Consider the following 23,710-nt stretch of genomic DNA (forward strand, 5'->3'; position numbering starts at 1 on the left):
TGAATGGTCTGACTGAGCCCGCATCAGCACAGCATGAGAGCAGACTCTCTTCAATTCCGATTCTCTCATCCATAACTTGGAACCTCAACTAAGTTCTGAATTTGCTGAACCAATGGATGAAATCATTTTCCATTGCCTAAATTTAGAAAATCCCAGAATGTGAAACTGTAGAAAGCACCTTTCCCCTTGAAAGTTCACACACAAACACTACATGATTTCCAAAGTTTATTAAAAATCAAAGAATAGAAAAACTTTACATAAAAATATGTCCATTTTGTTTGCACACAAAAAAAATTGAAACATGATATCCTTTGTGACCACAGTGGTAGCCAGGCCAATTCATTCCTTCACCATGACGGGGTGGAGCATGGCACCTGTGTGTGTGAATCGAGCTTTAAAATGGGCACCCACGGGACACTGGCCGCCATCCCTGCAGTGTCCTTAGTGTATAGGGTTACAGTCAATATTGCTAATATGTAGAGATTAGTACAGACCTACATATCAGTTTTATAAATATCTCTTTATCAATAGGTTTACAATTTAAATATTTTTAAATATTCTGATAACTTTCGATCATTAAGAACTGTAGACAAAATGTGCTACTCTATTCTGGAATGCCTCCTAGGGAAGCTGCAGTCACAGCTGGCAGCTCTCAGTGATAATGTGGGCCAGTCCTGCTTAAAACCAAACAGACCGTAGACATTTTAAAGCTTGTCCTTGCTGGGTGTCCATCACATTCAGACATCACTCAGCATATCAATCAGGTGTCATGGTAATAAGTTTCTTGTCTCAACATACTCCACTAGTGGACTCCAAAGGCCAACCTCCCTGTAGTGTTCAGCGGGGCCAATACCCCATGTTAGAAATGGGAAGTCAGACCTATGAGATGCAGCTAAATCCCAGGACAATTGTAGTGCTCCAGAAACTCAGGGTTAGGCAGGATGGATATATTCTTGTTCAAAAAAAGGTAACAAAGACAGTGGTTGTCATGGCAGAATACACTTGCATAGTATACCTGTATGCTTCTCAAGTTGGGCGCCAGCCCTCCCAGCCCGACACTGGGCTGTGCTCTCCTGCAAGCATTAGGAATACTCCCCACAGCGAGCTGAGCAGCTGAAGCGTTTTTCCTATATTTGCTGAGCAGCTGAAGTACTTTTCCTATATTTGCTCTTAACAGAACGAATGCATACTGCTATACAGATTCCTCAATGGAATCAACATAATTCCTTTCTCCACATTCCTAAACTGGGCACCATTGTCCGTCATGATCCTCACCAGCCCCATCATTACAGGCTGTTATTACTAAAGCTGACTGAAGCATGTAGTTCACATTTTTTTTTTTTTTGGATTTTATAATGTGATAACCTCTTCTCCCCTTAGAAAGTTATACTTCTGGCACTTTAAATGCTGGATTTGTTGTCTAGTTTAAAAGAACCAAAAACCAAAACGTTAAAACTCCATGGTCAGAGCGAGACAATAGACAGGCTGGACGGCAGAACCGGCAGGCAGCTGGTCAGAAGACTCGGGGGCCAAACCCCTTCAGAAAACTAGGGGGCAACTCGGCTCCTTCATCATAAATTGAGAGGCTTCCCCTCTGACCCAAAGAATTAAAATAAAAATAAACCCAAGCCCCTCACTCATGGTGTTTGCAATGGTGCTCACCAGACAACCAGCCGACTCTATGAACCCAACTTAGAAAAGCAACTCGGGAAAGGACCTAAGCTTGTTTAAAAAAAATTCCCTCTTCCCTTAAATATAACTTATGTGAAAATAGGAAATTAAATAAAAAATATCTGAGTTATTGCACAAATGATAAGTTTTCAATATTTACATAGAAAAAAGTTCTGAAACTTGAAACAAAACGTGAGGGCAGTAAAACAATGTGACCTCTATCCATCCGCCGAGGAAGAGCCGATATAGGGTTGATCTCTGTGGCTCTGACAAACATAAGATGAAAACACCCAACCTCGAAGGAACAGACACAGCTGAGAAACAAACGCCCAAGCCGACTTCACCCCCTGCAGCTCCAGGTCCAGACCTGCTTCTGGAAGGATCCTGGGAAGGCAGAAAACAGCATCCACGTGGAATAAGGCTTCACAGATGAGCACAAGGAGCTGTTCTTTAAGATGGACGTGACCACCACACAAGGAACATGCAGAGTGATCAGCGGCAGGCGTTTGAGGGGCCCGGCTGATGTGCTGGATGCTGGTCTCAGTTCCGGCCAGGCGCCGAGGCCACCCGGGTCAGTCTCGGAAGGGTGGTGGCCAGGAGGCACCACCAGGAGCTATTATCTGCTGAGACTGACAGGCAGGCTGTCCCTCGTGTGCGTGTGTTTTTTCCTCCTCCAGCTGGTACGGTTATACTGGTGGTGTCCTCGGTTGCCCACAGGGGGTCGCACACCTCCACTGCCCACAGAGCTGTAGCTGCCGCCTTGGCTGTGGTTGTGAGAGCCTTTCATGGCCAGCTTCATGCCACTGTGCTGCTGAAGAGATAAAGAGAAACAGCACGATGAAGAGTGGCTTGGGAACAAGAAACACCACTGCCATGGAAGACTCGCCCATCCCAGCTCCTGTGAGCTCAGCCTCAGGGCAGTGAGCCTAAGCAACGAAGGACCTGGCTGGAGTGATGAGGGTCAGTGATAAATGTAGCAAATACAGCCCATGAGAGCCCAGCGGAACACTGGCCTCAGACACTATACCCTGTTCCTACTGGAAGATGCCAGTCACAGCTCTTTCAAACACCTTGGCACTTCATGAGCACAGGAACTTCACAATGGCCCGTTATCTTATTATGCAACAGTTTCTAATGTGTGGGATCTGGACTTAGATGAGCCACAGGGAAATTCTATTTGCTTCTTGAAAACCAAAGTTTTTAGCACGTAAATTGATACATGGGAAAACAAAATAGTCTTCATTTATTTCAGTTTTATGCTAAAAATTTCACTAGACAAATTAAGAGAAATATATTTGGAAAGGAATTAAGCTATATTAAATTTTAAAATAATTTCTTAACACTTTTAAAGTCTTATTTGTTACAAGGGAAAGCAAACATGAAGCTGAATGACCAGAAAACAAATTCCCTTTTAAAAAGTCTCTAGAGCCCTGGCCAGTTTGGATTAGTGGATCGAGTGTCCGCCTGCAGACTGAAGAGTCCCGGGTTCGATCCCAGTCAAGGGCACATGGCCTGGGTTAAGGGCTCGATCCCCAGGAGATCTCTCTCTCCCTCTCCTTTCCTCTCTGAAATCAATAAAAATATACTTAGCCCTAGCTGGTTTGGCTCAGTGGATAGAGCATCAGCCCGTGGACTGAAGGGTCCCAGGTTCGATTCCGGTCAAGGGCACATGCTCAGGCTGCAGGCTCGATCCTCAGTAGAAGGTGTGCAGGAGGCAGCAGATCAATGATTCTCTCTCATCATTGATGTTTCTATCTCTCTCTCCCTCTCCCTTCCTTTCTGAAATCAATAAAAATATATTTTAAAAATATATATATACGTGTGTGTGTGTGTGTGTGTGTGTGTGTGTGTGTATGTATTTAAATCTCTGGAATTCTCTCTTTGGCAGAGGTAGCAATTAAGCAACACCTATCATGAACCTGCTGTGGTGGGTGCCAGGGGCCTGGGCTGGATGGGAGACCTACCTTATGATACAGATGAGGGCTGGAGAGCGGGTTAGGAGACGCGGATGGAATGGCCGGGGTAGACATGTGGTGCACGGCCTTCAGTGCTGAAGTTCCTTCAACACCAACTTGTCTGCAAGGAATGGGGGCCACCCCCAGGGTCGGTGGAGGTATAGTAAACCTAGTCTAGGGAAAAAACCAACAGAGACACCCATAAGGCGCAGAGCCAATACAGGTCAACCATTCCAGGTCTGAGGCCCGGTTTGTGTTTGACTGGAACCTCACAAGATTTTGTTCTAAATCAGAAACATTTTATGTTCTGAAACAGCAATCACAATATGAAATATAGCTAGTAACCCAAGTCAGAACGTTTCAATATTTATTAAGACCAAATAACAATTCAAAAACTACAGCCATCAGAGTAACTGTCCCTTGAGTCTCTGGAAACAGTCCATAGCAGCAACAGCCCACAGCCAGCACCGAGGCAGGCGATCCCTGCCCTCCTCCGTAGTTGAGGACTGCTCCTATTTCTGCATCACCATTCCGTCACAGCACAGGGTGCTGGCGTGAAGCCTCAGACTTTCCAAAACTGCACTACTCACGTCTTAGTCCTTTGCCCCACCGACCTCTGATGAGTGCGACCTTCCTTGCATGTATCTATGTCACTTTACTAGTACACTCAATTATAACCACATTGGAGAAACTGGCTTTACTCTTTAAAGTAAATTAATGTGATGGGTTTTTTATACATACATATTCAAGTGATATATAATTGGGAAGTTGAAACAAAATTTTGTATTTTGGATATTGTCTTTCAGACTTTTAACTTTGTCTAAATTTAAAAAAGAGAGAACATATTCCAATAGCCAATATAAATATTGCCTGTGTGAAAACAATGTGAAAAGGTCAAAGTGTCTATTACACTTGGTAAGAGTGTAAACTCTGTGATCCTCAGGGGAAACAGGGACAAGTGTCCATTTCTGCCTGAGGAAAGCATCAGTCCCTCTCTCTGACACAACCCAGGACAGTGGTCTCACGCTGGTATCAATGTAAAGAATGACAGGAATTATATTCTATGAGACCCACAAATGAGGATAATTTCCTACGAGACAGAAATGCACTTTCCAAAGACCTTTAAAGTTCTTTTCCTAAATCAAAGCGTCAGCCACTCCTACAGAGTTCCTAAGGACCTATCACAGGATGGGCACCAGTGGCCACATACCTGAGTGTTAGTTGTCATGACCAATGTTCTGGAAGTAGTGGACTGAGGCTTGCCACTCGGCATGGGCAAGGCGGTCGGCAAGCTGGCGAGCAGGGGAGTGGGTGCTTGTAGACTGAACTGGTAAACGCTGGGCGTTGTGCAGGGCGGGGTGTCAGAATCCTGTGAGCAGAAAGAACAGGGAGGGCTGTACAGAGGCGACTTCTTAAGGTCACGAAAGAAATGCCTGCAGCATGCTTGCTATGCAAGGTTGCTAGACTCTGTCCATTACTGCTGCTCAACAACAGGCAGCCCAAAGCTGCTCACATTTGCTTCATTTCAAAACTGAAGGAAAATGTAAAGGAAATACAGAAAGGATGCCTAGACTTAATTGTTTTATTTCCAAATAAGTTTTTAAAAAACTATTCAAGGAAGTCCACTGTAATTCTACCGTCAGTAGCATTACCATTTACAAGGGGCCACATGGGCCACTGAGAATGAGGCTCACAGCAGAGTGGGGACCACTCACTGCAGACCTAGGGGGGTCTCACATACACAGAGAGAGTGATAAAAACTCCCTGCTATGGATGCTTTCCACAGACACAGCCCTCCCAGCTGACATACTCACAATGTCACTTCCAGAAAGTGAAGACACGGAAGACGCAGAGGAGCCCGAGGAGAGAAGCTGGGGGCAGGGCAGAGACAAGGTCAGGTGCTGGGTGTAGGGTGGCTCCGAGTCTCGGCGCTGGGGCTGCTCCCCATCACATGCGTTTATTCGCTCTTTTATCTTAATTCTATTGTCTGTGGAAGGAAAAACACAGCCTAGGTGAGTCATTTTTCTAGGAGCGCAGACATATGGGCCTGATGGGATAGCCACCAGCCACAGATGTGACTGAGCCTTAAAATGATGCTAATGAGGCTGACAAATTGAATTTCTAATTCTATTTAATTTTAATTAATTTTTAAAATTATATTCTAGTTATTAGAAAACATTTAAATATACTTGAAACTTGCTATGTAAAGAGTTTTCAACTATACATTTTATGAAATCTAAATACAGATCAAATATTTCTGGTGGAAATTTAACATGTTAATTGGGATATGCTATAAGTATAAATATGCACTGGATTTCAGATTTTGTATGAAAGAAGGTTCCAAAATATCTCAATAATTTTTATATTGATTACATTTTGAAATGTTAATATTTGAACACTAAATTGAATAAATCATATTATCATGTTTTACATTTTTTAGGCAGTTACTAGAAACTTTAAAATTCCATGTGGCACACATTATATTTCTTCTGCGTAGTGCTGACCTAAGTCTTATAGTTTTAAATTAAACTCTTAAAGAAAAACTAGGTATTTTTCTTAGTGTGAACAATGTCCCAGGAAGGAACAAAGGGATACTCCTGCATGAATGGTCAGAAGGTGAAAGGTGACTGACTAAGTTAATTTCTCACCAAGGTCGGGAGCTGGGTGGACCTTGCTGCCCCACTTCTCCTTGATCCACCGCCGGTAGTCAATCACTTCCTGAGTTACCTTGACGATTCTTCCTAAAGTACTACAAAAGGACAAGGAGGGACATCAACATAGCACAACAGGACTGGGAAGCCATGAACCCTTTTCACTGGCTACTTACACTTTTAACAAAATATTGCTTTGCTAAGTGAAATACAGGAAAAAAGCTAAAATAATTTTTAAAAATACATGACTTCTGATGTTTGAGCCCAAATGTACTTTGAGATCACAGTAAAGTAAAAGCGGATTCACTTATGTAGAAGTTCTTGAACCTAAATGATCTGCAAAAGACTATTTAAATCCTATGCCTAAGTAGGGAAGTCCACCCTCCTCACCCGCCATGATCACAAAGGTCTGAAATTCCCACTGAGGCACAAAACCCATGACAGATCTACCACCACCAGCGCTGGGTCTCCAAACCTACGTATTCCATAACCTGCCCAAGGAACAGAGCCAATGGCACTTCCAACTACCACTTGTGACAATCACACTATTCTTTTCATTCCCTGCTCTCACTTCCCTCCCTCTGTCCCCCAATCCCACCACCTCCACAACACCATAATCTGCAGGCAAATATAAATATTTCTCACTAGAAACAAATGTATATTATAAGTGTTCCAGAATGGAGAATGATGGATAGTTGTGCCTAAGAGAGATGGGATGGGGCATGCGGACTGGGATATACATTCATGTAGAGCTGACTACCCAACATTTTGAAGACTCCCTCAGAAAAAAGCATCAAGTTCCAAAGTTTTAAAAACCAAGAATCACCTCCCCAAAACAAAATATTCCAGGGGGCGGGGGAATGCTAGCTCCTCAAATAAGAAATTTTCAACTCTTATCCTTGGATGAATCAAATAGAGCCATCCTGAATTCCTAAAAGGTCTTCCTTTTCTGATATTTTCAAGTTTTACTAAAATTTGATGGCACATACATTAGAAAACTTCATGGAAACAAATGACAGAGGCTAATAAGGGTGCAAGGACCATGCCCCTCAGCTGTGAACCCAACAAAGGTGTCGAATGACTTCTGTTACCTTTCCGAATCTCTGTTTGGATAGGACCTTGCAAGCGGTGACACAGCATGACTGAGTACAATGTACGCGTAATCAAAAACCTGCTTCACCTGCATGGCCCCATAGGAGCTCCGGCCAACATCATTTCCTGAAACAGAAAGGCAGCTGTAAAACTCTACCAAACATTTGAGCCATTATCGATGTTTTTTATTTTCTCATATAAAGTTATTCTGAATCAGGCCCTCACCACTCAAACATATCCAGACCCCCAGAGCTAAGCCAGATCACGCACCTGCAAACACACATTAGTTAATCACCACATGGCATCCCACGTTGTTCTTGAGCTGAGGGGCCTGATCTGCATCATCAGATCAGAGTCTACCTCCATGAACAGAGATGTCACTCACAGAGACAGAGTGACCATTTATGAAAAAGTCAAGTAACTCCCCAGGAGGCAAAAAACACAAGTGGGCCAAAGCAGCAACCTGAATCAGGCTGCCATCACACTGAGAGCACACTGACTGCAGCAGGCAGTTAACCTGAGGCCCACAGAGCAAATCCTCTCGGATAGAATGTTCAGGTCTGGACTCTGGGTGTTGGGTAGTAAATCAAATAAAGCTGCCACTGAAGTCACCAAGCAAGTCATAGTCAAGGAGCTTAACCTTAATTTTAATTTACATGAAATTTCTTCACAAGTCAGATAAGGATTTTTTTTTAGAAACTGTATTCTGAGTATTGAAATAGTATCTTTTCCATACTTAATTATATAATACTAGAGGCCAGGTGCATGAAATTCAGGCACCGGGTAGGGGGCAGAGGGGGGGAGAAGTTCCCTCAGCCCAGCCTGTGCCCTCTTGCAGTCTAAGAGCCCTCAGGGGGATGTCCAACTGCCGAGGAGGTGGGAGAGGCTCCCACCATCGCCAATGCGCTCACAGCTGTCAGCCCGGCTTGTGGCTGAGAGGAGCTCCCCCTGTGGGAGCGCACTGACCACCAGGGGGAAGCTCCTGAGTTGAGCGTCTGGCCCCTGGTGGTCAGTGCGCATCATAGTGACTGCTCGTTCCAGGTCGTTCAGCCCTTAAGGTCAATTTGCATATTACCCTTTTATTATATAGGATAGTCTAGTGATATAGTGGAGTTTTTGTTTTTTAAGTACATTTTAGCAAACACTCAAGACAATGTTCAACTTATTCTGTGTTTAACTTACAAACATGGACAGATGATGAAAACCTGCCACACCATGCTGCCAGGAAAATCACTAGGCATGGCATAAATCATGGCATTTACGAACAACAGAAGAGTCAGTATGTTTTCTTTAAAAAAACTTTAAGAAATAAATTTTGTACCCCAAAAGCCATAAAATAAAAATCATTAAATATGAGGACATTAAATAAATATATAGAAGCTAAACAATGAAAAATACCAAACCCAAAGAACGTATATGCATAGCCCATGGACACAAACAGTAATGGGGTGAAGGTCTGGGGGGAGGGCAGGTGTGGGGTGGAGGGGGTCAATAGGGAAAAAAAGGGGAACATATGTAACATTTTCAACAATAAAGATAAATCCAGGTGCAAATGACAAACTGGGAGATAAAAGTACAGCATGTACAACAAAGAAAGGCTTCCCTAACTTAACAGTCTCACAAAATCGGTAAGGGAACAGTCCAGCAGACACATGACAAAGCACATGAACTCACACAGAAGACATACAAAGGGGCAGTGTACCTGGAGCTGACATCTCCACCACCTTTTCTGTCACCTGTCCGTCACTGACTTTATCACCAACAGTAAGAACAGTGTCTCACCTAATAGATGCTCAATAAACATTTGTGGAATTGATAAATAACAATGTGCTTAACCTCACTATCATTAAAGAAATGTAAATTAAATGAAAATTTATATTGCATGATTTTATCAGATTGGCAAAAACTTAAAAGACTGTCACAAAGGTTGGGAATATGAGCACCCTTAAAAACAATAAAAGGAATAAAACTGGAAAACTGGAGACCTGCTTCGTTCGGGTTCTTCAAGGTGGCTGGCAATCTTTGTTACTGAACAGACCCTACACACATAAAAAATGGGGGTCTTGGATACACTGTTAAGTAAAAAACAAATTGCAAATCTGTTTGTATTATATTATGCCATTTTTGATAATGCTGCAATATATGTAAAAAAAAAAAGGGGAGAAATATACACCAAAATGGGAGGCGAGTATAGCATACTTTGCTCTTTCTCTACTACATTCTTCTGGGAATTAAATGGTTTATGATAAATATGTAATAGTTTTATAATAAAATATAGACTTTTTTTTCTTAATTTTCACATTCTACATCTTTCTGGTTGACTAGAGAATGTAAATAAAATTGCAACTTTGCAATAAGTAATTAGAAGCATTAAGTAAGGAATTGTAAATTGTCACTATTAACTATTAGGACAGTAGGAGTCCTAATGAACTGCCCTTGGCTGCCAGGGCCTGAGGATACACCACCACCACCACCACCACCACCACACCGGTACACCGGGGAAGGGATGCCCCCGCATGCTTGGGGCAAGTTCAGAGCAAAGTGCCATTACCAGGCAGCAAGGGGTCCTCAATGCACAGCATCGAAGGTCTATACCCGCTTGTCATGGCTTTCATGATCTCTTCTTTGGCAATATAGGCACCTCCTTCTTTTATTCTAATACCAGTTTTCAAGTAATTAAAATTTCTTCCATAGAGTTCAAAAAATTCTACAAGAAGCATTCCAAGGTTTTCATCAGCTCTCCGGGCATCAATTCTTGGATGCAACTGTAAAAGCAATGGATTCAAGTCATTTCTAAAGAAGACTGCATGTGATGAAATCTGCTATCTAGTGATCTCTTCTAGGACCGCCCTCAGCAGCACCCACTCACCCACAGGCATTGGGACGCTCAGAGCAGTTGCAAAAGTCAGTAACAGAGCCTGGTCAATAAAGAAAATTCAAAAGAAATAAAACCTTCTAGCTGAATGTTTTTATTATACTTGAATTCTTTGAAACTGGTAATCTATACAGCAACTTCCTACAAACACAGACATCTGATTAACCACAAGTTCCCAATCACTGATGAGTGGGCCATATTCTGCACAATTTAGGGTCATCTAAATCAGCAATTTTCAACTGGTGTGCCACAGAATTTTTAAAACATGCAATACCTAACTATTCAGTCAGGGGCATTGATCTCTTCTCCCTTAGATCAGGGGAGGGGAACCTTTTTTCTGCCAAAGGCCATTTGGATATTTATAACAGCATTTGTAGGCCATACAAAATTATCAACCTAAAAATTAGTCTGCTATATTTGGTCAAACATTTAATTAACTTACCCCTAAAACCTTGGCAGGGCCACATCAAATGATTTCTCAGGCCTTCTATGGCCTACAGGCCGATGTTCCCCACCCCTGCCTTAGATTGTCAAATGAAAAAAAAAAAATTACAACAGCCAACACAACAATAGTCATCCTATGTGAATGAATCAAAATTATACCTATCTTTTTTTGTCAGATTGGCAAAAAAATATAACATTTTTGGTGTGTTGCAGAACTTAGTAACTAGTTTATGTGTACCATGAGATGAAAGAAGTTGAAAATTGCTAGTCTAGATGGTGGAAGTGATTTTACAGATTCTAATCTTAATTTCATTGTTCCAAAATACAACCAAAAGGGGGCAGTATTAGATTAAACAGTATCACAGAAAACCAGAATGTGAAAGGATTAACATTAACTGTGTATAGTAATTTAGTATTCTATCATAATATTTATAGCAAACTTGTCATAGAGATTAGCATTAGCCTCAGTTTGGCGCCACAATTTCTTTAAGTGGGTAATGGACTTTTTTTTAACCTAAGTCACTGTCTACTAACACCTTCCTGAGTAACTGATTTAAGAGACCCAAATCTGAGCAATGCAGACCTGTGCTGCCCATAAGGAAAGCCACGAGCCACATATGGCTATTTATATTTAAACTAGAGGCCCGGTGCACGACATTCATGCACTGGGGGGGGGGGGGGGGGGGGGGGGGGGCGCGGGGTTTCCTCAGCTTGGCCTGTGCCTTTTTTCACATTCTGGGAGCCCTCAGGGGATACCCAACTGCTGGCTTAGGCCGCTTAGGGGGAGCAGGTCTAAGCTAGCAGTCAGACATCATTAGTGCTGCTCCAGAGGCAGGAGAGGCTCCCACCACCACTGCTGCACTCGCCAGCCGTGAGCCCAGCTTCTGGCTAAGTGGCGCTCCCCCCATGGGAGCACACTGACCACCACGGGGCAGCTCCTGTGTTGAGCGTCTGCCCCCTGGTGTCAGTGCACGTCATAGCAACCAGTAGATTGCATATTCCACTGTACAGTAGATTTGCATATTAACCTTTTATTATACAGGATAAATTAAGACCGATTAATTAAAAATTCCATTTGTCGGTCTTGCTAGCAACATGGCCAGTGCTCAGTAGGCATCTGGCCCATTGGCCCATGCTGGACTGCAAGGGCAGAGAGAACACTGCCAACTGCATAGAGTTATACTGGATAGCACACAAAAATAAAAATCCTGATAGAAGCACAATTTACAACACAGAGCTCCATGAGGAATCCTAAAAGTATTTTTAGGGTTCATAACTTTGACTTCTGAGGATCTGCATATTCCAAAGGCACAAGTGTAGCATTCTTATTTTTCCTTGCCTTACTCTCTTTCTTATTCCTTGCCTTCTAGTCAAAATAAAATACCTGAGGATTACCCAGGGCAAGGCTGGGTTTTCTTATCTCACTTAGCCATGAAATGAACTCAGGTGCTACAATTCAGTTTTGAGGCAGGAGGGGCAAGACACTAAAGCAGCGGTTCTCAACCTGTGGGTTGCGACCCCTTTGGGGGTCGAATGACCCTTTCACAGGGGTCGCCTAAGACCATCGGAAAACACATATATAATTACATATTGTTTTTGTGATTAATCACTATGCTTTAATTATGTTCAATTTGTAACAATGACAATACATCCTGCATATCAGATATTTACATTACGATTCATAATAGTAGCAAAATTACAGTTATGAAGTAGCAATGAAAATAATTTTATGGTTGGGGGTCACCACAACATGAGCAACTGTATTAAAGGGTCGCAGCATTAGGAAGGTTGAGGACCACTGCACTAAAGAAAGTGGAGATGACAAAGACAATCCCATCCATGCTAGGCAAGGCTCCTAGGTCACAGGAGAGCTGCAAGAATCCCATGGGGTAATTCAACAAAAGGCACTTAGCCAAGGGCAATAAAAGTAAGGAGTTGTCATTATTACATGGCTACTAAAATAGTTCACATCAGGAATACAGACAGTCCTGGGGTTACATCGGACTCGACATATGTCATTTCATGGTTACATCGCCATCTCCCATTTATTTATAAAAAAAAAAAAACGTTTCGTCATTTTGATGTATGTACATATGTGCTTTGTTTTTTATTATTTATTTACCACAAGTAAAGGTCAGGAATTGTTATCTTTCTTTTAAATTTGTTTTACTGTTTCACTTCATTACTGCTGTGTATGTGCTCCATGTGAGTGACGTAGGTGGTTATGTAGGTGGGTTCGGACTTACTGCAAAAATCACGTTACATCACACCATAGGAACGGGTCTCCGATGTAACCCGAGGACGTACTGTATATGACAAAGTTAAGCTAAGAAGAGATGGTTGTGTTACTTCAAAATTATGTTCGAAAACTAGGGAAGAGTGGCCATAAGGGCAGCATTGTGGAGGCGAGAGTGAAAGACGTCAATGGGATTAAAACTGTAGAAAAATTCCATTTTCCCTCTTTGAATAGCATCTCTGCACAGACAGACCAAAGAAGTCAAAGTAACTGAAGGCAGTGCAACCAGGAGTTGTACTGACTACTAGCAATTTTCCTGATGAGAAAATGACCAAATTCTGGACATAAAACCCTCACTAAGCACAAACACAAATACAAAATTAATAATAAACCTGGAGAAAATGTGTTGTGCAGCTAAAATACATAGGCAAGATTTTGTAAAGCACAGAACCTTTCATTCAATAAAATATAAATAAAATAACGTTTCAATTAACTTAGAAACTATTTTATAGTATAGTGTATCAGTACATCACAGCATTTAACCCTTAGGTAGGTTTTCTACTGAAAAATGTTCCCCTGGTACTCAATAAAATATTGAAGTTCTATCAATATATAATGCACAACAAAATATTGAAGTTCTGTCAATCTGGAAAAAAAAAGCCTCTTTTTAACATTTTTTACCATATACGGTATCAAACTTTTTTCTGAGATAGTTTTCAGTATAAATCATAGTCAAGCACCAAGAAAAATGTTTTTATTGTATATCAAGGTATGAAAGTTTTCTAAATGTATAGGTATTTCCTCGAGTTTAGACTGATATACACTTAACTGACAACCAGATAAGCCCTCCCTTCTCTAACAGTTGTTAAATCAGCTACAAAATAAACTATAAAGAACAGGAGGAAAGAAGTATTCATCAAAATGGGGTTTTATTATGAAAATTAGAAGTCAATCTCTTCTAAACCAAAACAGAGTAGTGGAGGGAGAAGAGGACAGCTGGGACCCACCCAGCAACTGGTCAGAACACCCACCGTGGAAGAACCTAGTCCTACTGAGGAGAAAGCCCACTCACCTGTAGAAAGCTAATGGCCATTAAAATTAGGCTATATGAGCTAATTCCACCGGTAAAAACTTCATTCAGGTCCCTCTGCAGGAGGAACTGTTTCAATACTAAAATCAAGTAAGGCAGCAATGAATATTTCTGTAAATTCCAAAAGAGAAATATTTACTGGTTAGTTTATATACCTTGAAGACTTATCATATAGCAAATTTTACATGGTAGCAAAGAAAGCTTCCTCAGTCCTCCTGCCCCTTGGAAAGCTCTAGGCCAGTGATGGCGAACCTTTTGAGCTTGGCATGTCAGCATTTTGAAAAACCCTAACTTAACTCTGGTGCCGTGTCACCAGAAATTTTTTGATATTTGCAACCATAGTAAAACAAAGTAAATATTTTGATATTTATTTTATATATTTAAATGCCATTTAACAAAGAAAAATCAACCAAAAAAATGAGTTCACGTGTCACCTCTGACACACGTGTCATAGGTTCGCCATCACTGCTCTAGGCTCATCCTCAAAGGGCTCATTAAGATCCCATTGGGGAGCTCCTCCCCAGTTACAAGATGGGGAAACTTGCACAAAGAAAAACTCAGGGAATAAATGAGTACATCCCTTCAAATACTTCCCAGGGCTTGCTGCCAGGCAGAGGACTGTGCAGGTGAAGGGAAGGAAGGATGCGACAGTGATCAAGGGAAGGTCCTGGAACCAATGCAAGAACCTCCAACACTCAGAGGCACCCAGAGAAAAGCAGAGGAGGTTGGAGGGGGGAACGCTTATGAGGCAGGGGACAACAACAGGATGAGTGTCCAGACCTCCCAAGGGGAGAGTAGGGTGAAGGTAACAAGGAAATGCACAGGCGGGAGAAGGGGTGGGAGACAGAGGAAACTTCTGTTGTTTTCATGTCTGTGGGGTAGAAATGAGCTCTCAGACAAGACATGATGTAAAGGAAAAGAGAAACGGAAGGAGCAAGGTCCCTGAAACTGTGGGAAGCAGCAACACCCAGACTACAGGCAATTGAAACTACATAGCTGTTTTTCAGTTGAGGATAAATAACGCAACTGTACAGGCTCTATTATTATGAACAATCAGTTTAAAGTTTTTAACATTTGTAAGAGAAACAATACCCAACATAACATCTTAAGTCCCTGATTTTTATTGTGTTAACTTGCTAATGGCAGTACCTTCATATAATTCTTGATGAACTCTGCTGCCCGGACTCCAGTCTCCATGTTGAAGCTGATGTCAACTTTAACTTCAGTCTCCTGGTCTGTGAGTTTTATTATTGGTACCTGCAAAAGTTTAATTTGAAAAATTGTGATTCAATATGCAACATTCTCCACAGTCAGGCATCAAAATGTTTCCAAAGTTGTACAGAGAGGCTTTTAAAAAATTATTTACAAAATGGGCTTAGAGATCATAAACCCAAAATTTTAAAGATGAGAAGAAAAGGGACTTTTTGCCAGAGTTAAAACCTCTAGTTCCTAGAACCCAAGAACCCCCCCCCCCACACCCCCCCACCCCAACAACACCTCTGCCCAGCCCTGCTGGCATGACTCAGCATCTTGCCAGTGATCAAGCATCAATCATGGCCACTATCTGCTTCTGGGCAAAGGGGAACAGGTGCTGAGGGAAGGAGAAAGAGGGGTGGAAGGCCTGGGCTCCACACACCTGTCTACCACATGGAGAGGCCAGCTAAGTCCCGGTTCCACCACAAGTGCCTGATTATCAGCAGGAACTCCTGTCCCCAAATTATGTTTGCTAGAATTTCTGAAAACATTCAAGAGAACTTCAAAGCCATTTTTGGAATTATAATTTGTACTGATGTTGTTTCTCCAAACAATTGAACTATGGGTTTCAATCTTTAAAACAAACTAAAAAAAAAAAATCCCCCCCTAAAAATCTATTTATATAAAGAGGCAATATGCAAATTAGGCGGGGACACCGTAATGGGTCATGACTAGACAGGGGGAGGTTGTGCGTTCAGGTGAGGCCCGGAGCGGAGACGGAGACAGACACAGGGGGGCCTGCCCGAGCCGGCGCAGGGGCTCCGCCGGCCCTGAGCGGACACAGGCATGGGGGCCGGGGAGGCCTGGGGCTGGCCGAGCCACCGCGTCGGCTCAGGCAGCCCCAGAGTGGACACAGGCAAGGGGGCAAGGGGGCCTGGGGCGAAAATCAGGCGCGGGTCCCGGCCACCCGCAGCACCAGTCAGGCCTGACTCCCGCGGCGGCTGGCGCTGCGCGAGTCAGGCCTGGGTCCCAGCTGCCCATGGTGTGAGTCCGGCCTGACTCCCACGGCAGCCTGTGGGGTGCCTCCTCATGCGATTTCAATCGTGCGCTAGGCTTCTAGTCAGAATATAAAAGGCCATTTTGAAAATACTCATCAATAGAAATTATCACCAAAAGGCACTCAAAACTGGCCTCAAGACTGGCCAGTGTGGCTCTATGATTAAAGGTCAACCTATGAACCAGGAGGTCATGGTTCAATTCCTAGTCAGGACACATGCCTGGGTTGCAGGCTTGATCCCCAGTAGGAGGTGTACAGGAGGCAGCCAATCAATGATTCTCTCAGCATTGATGTTTCATCTCTCTCTCCCTCTCCCTTCCTCTCTGAAATCAATAAAAAGACATTTTTTTTAAAAAAACTGGCCTCATAAAAGATACCCAAACAATCATTTAAATCATCCCCACCCCCAAAATTGTGTTTTTCCAGAAGAAAAGGCAATGTTTTATTCATTCAGCCTTAAGGACTAAAAAGGCTGCATTCCCTTCACCAAAACAAATGGGATCTAGCTAAAGGTTTAAAATGTCCAGAAGTCAATAGAGGCACAGGCTTTTCAGTGCACAACCTCATCTAAAATGCTCCCCTAGGCCAACTGCCAAGGACACCTGGTGACAGTGGACCTCTGGCAGCAGAGGAAAAAGCGTGGCTGTTGAGCCCACCCTGGGCTAATTACCTAACCTCTCTGTGCCTCAGTTTCCTCACCTGTCAAATGTGAAAAATAATAGCTTCTGCCAATGAGAATGCCTTGGAGGATTAACTGAGATAATGCCTGTAAGTGGTTTTAAAAATGGCCCAAACTTATCCATGGTGCTAGAAGGCAGGTGAGCAAATGGCTCCACTACATAAGCAAGATACAGCTTAATTTCTGACAACTTTCTTAAAACTAAAAGGACTTAGTCTGGCTTCATACAGGTTGAAACCATTTAAAAATGAAATGTTAGCCTGTAGTCTAGGTGAGCTAATAACTATCACACAACAGGCAAGTAACTTACAGTTCCTACACTGTTTCTAATCTTGGACTTAGAGAAACATTGACACTCATGCTTCAAAATCAGTCTCATCTTCCAACTCCTCCCAAGATAAGAGGTTTTTCATAAATGTGTACTTTTAGAATGAAACAGGTAAGTATTTCTTTCTGAAGTATAACTTGGCAAATAGTAATCTTTTTCTATGTAATAAAAGCCATGGTTTAATCATTCAGTTACATACTCCAGAAAGGTCAGCAACTGAACACGTCTCGTTTCAGGTACTAACATCCTTTCCTCACACACTCTAAGACAGTGGTTCTCAACCTGTGGGTCGAGACCCCTTTGGGGGTCGAACGACCCTTTCACGGGGGTTGCCTAAGACCATCGGAAAACACATATGTAATTACATATTGTTTTTGTGATTAATCACTATGCATTAATTATGTTCAATTTGTAACAATGAAATTGGGGGTCACAACATGAGGAAGGGTCGCAGCATTAGGAAGGTTGAGAACCACTGCCCTAAGAGAAGTCGACAGTCATGTATCTTAGTGCCGGGAACAGTTGGATGCTCTCACAACTTGTGATTCAGACTGTCACTGAACCGGTTCTCAGCTGGTGACAACAACTAGAAAGCATATTTACACCAAAAGTAGAGAAGTCTTCAGAAACATAACCAATACCTGCTGCAGACAACCCGTTAATCACCCCGGCATCGGAGCAGGCCTCCACTTACCGTAGCTTTGTCCAGAACTTTGATGGAGCCTGGCTCAGCCACGTTGTGCTTCCTCAGGGCCTGCTCCAACAGTTGGAGAGGAGGACGCTCCCATTTTCCAAAGACCACTAAGTCGATGTCACTGGACAAAAGGAAAGTGGCCATAAACCGCTGCTCACATCACCATGCGTTTATACAGACATCTGGGATGGGCTGGTGCCACAGCCTGCACTCCCATCTCCCTCAAGGTAACCCTATTACCGATATCCCTTTCAGGGAGAGAAAATGTAGCTTATGAAGTAGTATTTGTAACATAAACACTGAAAACAAAAAGGCTGACAGAATCTCCCAACATCACGAGGTAATAAGGGACTGAAACAAAGTGTCTGCCCCTCTGAGGTTTCTGGGCCCTCACTCTGTGCTGTATATCACTCATGCTGACCCGGGACTCCTGGACTCCTTGAAGCTATTCAATTCCCCATTGGCCCTGCCAATGCCAACTCCAAACCCTGAGATTACTGCCTCTTTAGTCTCAAAATACTAACAGGGGGTTAACAAAAAAATAGACTTTAAATGAAACAATGTACATAAATTGATTTGGATATTAAAAGAGTCCTTGATAGGTGCCGGGGTTCTTGTTCCAGCATCTAGAAGGGTTCAGCCATCTGGAGAAGAGCTGTGTATAACTTAATAAAGAGTCCAGAGATGAAGCATAATTTTGAAAGGCATTATAGGGAGTCAGAGGAGCCTAGCTAAAGAAACTAAGATGATCTTGTCTCAGGACCCCTTGCTTTTTATTAACACAAATTGTCCTAAGGCAATGTGGAGATATACATATCAAAGGGTCAGGTTTCTATACAGAGTCCATTGTCAGATTATCAGGTTTTGGAGAAATTGCCTTCGGCTGTTCAGGTGTTTGGCCAGTAGGAGGCAATAACATGTAGATTGAGATGCCCTTAGCTGTCTGGCAGCAAGCAATCATTTTTGCATCCTTTTCAGGTTTGGGGAAATGCCCTTCAGCCACTCCAGATTCCGCCCTGCTGTCATGCTGGAATTGGCTTCCAGCAGATAGGGAAACACTGAAGAATGACTTTAGCATGTAAATTTGTTTGACAATTTTCTGTCAAATACACAGCTTAATGAGTATTATTTAATTAAAATTTTGCTTGAATCTTCATTAAAACATAAGATCAATTTTTCAAAACATATCCAAAAATATAAGCGGAATGTTTTCTATTGCATTTTCCTCCCCTGGTCCTCTTACTCATTTTCTTAATGTTTCTAGTGTCCAGCACTTTCATACCCCATCAAATTAAATACAAGAAAAAAATACAAAGCAATCAATTACAATAGTAATTTAAATTTTATTTCCTATGTTCCCTCTGTGCTCTCTAGTCTTTTCCTTTAGCTCGTACTTCTAGCCTTAGGCTTGAAACCTACTATGAGCCCTGAAAACAGTCAGAGACACCGCCATCCCCCTGCTTCCAATAAACATAAACACTAACCCAGCACTCACCTTGTCGGAAGATAGAGACCAGTACTAAAGCTGCCAAATATCTGGACCTGAAAGAAAGAATGATTGTCTTAGAACTGGTGACAATTCAGTCATCCTTTGATTACTTCTCACTGAAAGAAAGGCCTCACTCCTACTTTGGGGTAAAATTTAAATTGCCCTGCACATTGGGAGGATCCAAAAACAATCCAATGAAATCTAGTCAAAGACCTTCCCCAAAAAGGAATTTTTAAAAACTCAAAATTAAGAGACAAAATAATTATTGGCCTTGCCCACACCTGCCAAAGCCAAGGACTTTTTAGAGCCTGGTTCAAACTCTCCAAAAACTTTCAAACCCACAGCTGGGACACAGAGGCAGGGCACTATGCCAGGGCACTAAAGTTAAAGCCAAGGATATTGTAATAAGTCACTTCAAAAGTGGAGGGGAATCAAGCTGCTGCCTGGCTCATTGGGAGCTCACATGCTCTTCAGCTGCCAGCTCATCTCTATCACTGTGGGCCACCAGTCATGGTCCCTGGTCACTGGTAGGAGAGGCTGACCGATTAGGACAGGAGCCTGTGGGCGGACCATCATAACTTGGTCAGATGACATGTTCATGCTGCCTGCGCTAAGCACTAGAAATATCAGTGGCCCTCAACTCAATGGACTCTAGTTCATTTACTGTAAAAGTGGTAGGTGAGGAAGCACTTTCAATTTTCACAAAAATGAACTTATGCTACGATGAGTGGTGGGGAAGGGGTAAAATTTCTAACCTTAAGGTGAATTTAAAAGAAAAATAATCACATCATTCCAAAAAACCTTCTGTTAGGCCAGTGGTTCTCACACTTGAATATGTCAGGACCACCAGGAAGGCATGTTAAACACAGATTCCTGCCCCTCCTCTCAAGGTGTCTGACTCAGCAGGTGCATTTCTAACAAGCTCTCAGGTGATAGATATGCTGCTGCCTGGCCCAGGACCACATCTGGAAAATCCCTGCCTTGGGCCAATAAGGGAGACATAGGTCTGCACAGACAGGACTGACACGTTACAATGTTGGGTGCTCACATTTACTTGTATGTGACAAAGAAGTACAAAGACTATACCCACATCAGCTGTTGGCCAAAGATCTTTAACCACAGTTTCGATCCGTTTCACCACCTCTCTTCTCATGGCTGCTTCTTCAGGACAAGGGGACATGAAGTTATAGAAGTCAATTATTTCCTCATGAAGTCTAGTAAACAAAAGAGAAAACATACTAGAGTTACAATTAAACTTAACCACGTTACACTTTGGTATTAGATCTGCATGACACTACAATATATTTCTGGCCACTTATAAACCAGTTTCTCTCCTCCTCTGAACACTCTGTGATGGACCAATTACACAATATTGTATAGCACCAAAGATTAACACGAGTGACTTTTGTCAATACCATATACCAAAACTTTTGACTGGCACTTTAAGACTTATTCAAAAGAAATTCATTTCAGTGATCTTACATTAAGGTACAGAGAATTCCATTTATGAAAGATAATTCCGGTTGATGTGTCACTATGTTTTTCTTTTAAAACACAGTCACCCCAGTTCTGATGTGCTCCGAGGTCCACTGGGCACCTTTGGTGCTCATACTATGCATGGATGGTCTAAGACAGGCCAAAGTGAGACAGGGACATAAGAGACAAAGACACGTGTGCTTAGGAGGCCTGAGGGTTGTCTCAGCAGTAAGGCTCTGCCCTCCCACTGTTAACAACATGCTGGATCCAGTGTCCAGTGCCTCCCAACCTGTTACAGAAACATTGTCCCTGGAGGCAGAACAGCCCTATTTATCTCAACACTCCTTATGTGTCCTCTCCTTATGACTCAGAGGCAAGGAGGTCAACAACCAAATCCATGTGGGCAGAAGTATGGCCCGTCCTTTCTTTCCTAACAGAGGTCTTCAGGAGAGAGAAGTCCCGAAAGCCACTTCATATCTCACCTCTGCCTCAAAAGACACTTCTGTCACTGTCAGCCATGGGCAAAAAGCCAGCCCTGTGGGGGTGGCAACAGTGGAGTTAAGTTTTAGGGCCAAAGACCTTTTCTGCAAACAAGTCCTTCTGGAGGAAGGAAAGATGGTCATTCTCCATTTCCTTTAGATTAATTAAAGATGGGGGTTGGGGTGGAAGATGGGAGATGGTCCAATCCTAGAAGTTATAACAAATCAGATTCACCTGCTTCCATTCCAAGTTTGTTTAGAAAAACAAATAAAAGACAAAACAAAATTATCTCAATAATAATATAATAGTAAAGTCAGCTGAATAGCTAACAAAATAGTCCACATAACAGCAGGCAATACTTCTCAACAGGATCTTTAACATCAAGTTATGAAGGTAAGGAGCACCATATTATCTTACATGTTATCTTACATAGGCTCTTGCTTAAAGTCGACGTCATCTTTCTTACCTGAAGTACTGCCTCCCTACTCCCAAAATTCATTTGGAGTGGCCATTCCTGACACTCGGCAGCAAGTCTGAAGACTACTCAAGGCCCTAAAAGCAGGGGAAATAAATCCTCCAGTAGGAAATAAATCCTCAACACCCTCGTTAAGCCATCAATCTCAGTCCATCACTGGAATCCAATTTGTTCACCATGTTTAATTTTTTTTTTAATCAAAAAAAGCTAACCTCACCCAAGCATGCTGCCAGTTCAGCCAGCCAGGATCAGTCTTTTAATAAAAACAAAAAGGTAGAGAGTCATGTAACACTAAAATGCACTACGTTTTCCAAAATATCATTGAAGTCCAAGATAGTGAGGGTAAAGCTTCTATTATTTTAACAGTTACTGAGCACCAATCACATCTCTTTCAACAGCTCAACAGACACATTAAAGTCTGAAGTGTGACCTAAAACTTCTTACCACTGGGCAATGTGGTTAGCATGACTAAGATGTGTCTGGTTAGCAGGCTAGTGCCCACACCAGCTAAGAGAGCCACAGGTGACTCCTTCCCTGTTATTAGGACATCACTGGAGAGAGCTACCTGGGAGAAGCACTGGGCTCTGAGAACATCTTGTGCTGGGGGACCAGCTGCCACCCTGGGTGAGAAGTTAGTGCACTTAAAGCACTAACGCAGTGATGGCGAACCTTTTGAGCTCAGCGTGTCAGCATTTTGAAAAACCCTAACTTAACTCTGGTGCCGTGTCACATATAGAAATTTTTTGATATTTGCAACCATAGTAAAACAAAGACTTATATTTTTGGTATTTATTTTGTATATTTAAATGCCATTTAACAAAGAAAAATCAACCAAAAAAATGAGTTCGCGTGTCACCTCTGACATGCGTGTCATAGGTTCGCCATCAATGCACTAAGGGCACATGCTCTCCTACACCTCTTAGTCCTGGTCTGATAACAACAGTAGTATAGAAATTTAGAGACAAAAATAAAATATGAGCCTAGAATAATTAAACAATTGGCCCAGAGTCATGGAAGAAGAATACCAAAGCTAATATGCTAAAATATCCATATCCCACAAATATAATATATTAAGTCATCTTGTTAACAGGCATTCCAAATGTCATGTAAGTGTGCACTTGCAGAGCAGAACTGTTTTCTTAAGTTGTATGTATCTGAAATAACAACATAAGACAGTCCCTCCTCAGCTTCCCAGGACCCCTACCCTCAGCACCCTGGATGTACCAGGAAAAGGAAAGGTGTGAAGGGAGCCTGTGCTGCCTGTCTGCAGACGCTACCCAATCCGCATGACAGTGTCCGTTTTCTCACATGTCTGTAGACTGGCTCATGACATAAGAGAGGTTGTCTAGCACTCCCTCCTTCCCATATTTTAGGAGAAATTAATGATGGGGGTGCAGCGTGCCCACATTTCCAGAGCAGGAAGGTGCCAAGTGGAACACACAGGCCTCCTGATGGCAGTGGCATCTTCCACCAGTAAGATACACTGATAGTACACCTATCTGAAATAGGTATTAACTTGGATCTCAAAGTCTGCAACTGTCCTAACAAATATTACATAGTAAGAGTATTCTGACTTTGCCTTCTGGGAATGAAGGGATACTGCTGGCGAATTGGCTGGACGAGAAGGTGCTCTCTCTGGCCAAGTGTTGAGGCAAGCAGGGGCCCTGAAGGCACTGTGTGACTCCTGGAACCACCAGAGGACTGTGTGGCTCTGGACTATGATTACACCTTCGGCACAGAAAGACATAGGAAGGTCTAACAACCATCATAACCTCTGGATCTACTGGAAAAGCTACAGCAGCTGCCTCCTCTGCTGGGTCTCTA

General features: G+C 42.6%; 1 protein-coding gene across 2 annotated transcripts in view; it reads right to left on the reverse strand.

The window, feature by feature from the left end:
* Positions 1 to 208: 208 nt before the first annotated feature.
* Positions 209 to 23,710, reverse strand: part of TENT4A (terminal nucleotidyltransferase 4A) — a 42,774-nt gene continuing 19,272 nt past the window's right edge. Inside the window, exons 2-13 of one of the 2 annotated variants that reach the window (XM_070411959.1) lie at positions 20,546 to 20,669; positions 19,462 to 19,508; positions 17,967 to 18,087; positions 15,164 to 15,271; positions 13,997 to 14,125; positions 9,921 to 10,134; positions 7,369 to 7,495; positions 6,275 to 6,375; positions 5,441 to 5,613; positions 4,837 to 4,995; positions 3,636 to 3,800; positions 209 to 2,479 (exon numbers count right to left, since the gene is read on the reverse strand). In XM_070411959.1, the coding sequence (XP_070268060.1) occupies positions 2,288 to 2,479; positions 3,636 to 3,800; positions 4,837 to 4,995; positions 5,441 to 5,613; positions 6,275 to 6,375; positions 7,369 to 7,495; positions 9,921 to 10,134; positions 13,997 to 14,125; positions 15,164 to 15,271; positions 17,967 to 18,087; positions 19,462 to 19,508; positions 20,546 to 20,669 (1,660 nt within the window). In that variant the 3' untranslated portion in view covers positions 209 to 2,287. Of the gene's footprint in view, positions 2,483 to 3,635; positions 3,801 to 4,836; positions 4,996 to 5,440; positions 5,614 to 6,274; positions 6,376 to 7,368; positions 7,496 to 9,920; positions 10,135 to 13,996; positions 14,126 to 15,163; positions 15,272 to 17,966; positions 18,088 to 19,461; positions 19,509 to 20,545; positions 20,670 to 23,710 lie in introns of both variants that reach the window. The other variant, XM_070411958.1, reaches the window with a different exon arrangement.

The sequence above is a fragment of the Myotis yumanensis genome, unplaced genomic scaffold, assembly GCF_028538775.1.
Source record: "Myotis yumanensis isolate MYYU_CA2020_CCGP unplaced genomic scaffold, mMyoYum1.0.hap1 SCAF_4, whole genome shotgun sequence".
NCBI classification, from domain to species: domain Eukaryota; kingdom Metazoa; phylum Chordata; class Mammalia; order Chiroptera; family Vespertilionidae; genus Myotis; species Myotis yumanensis.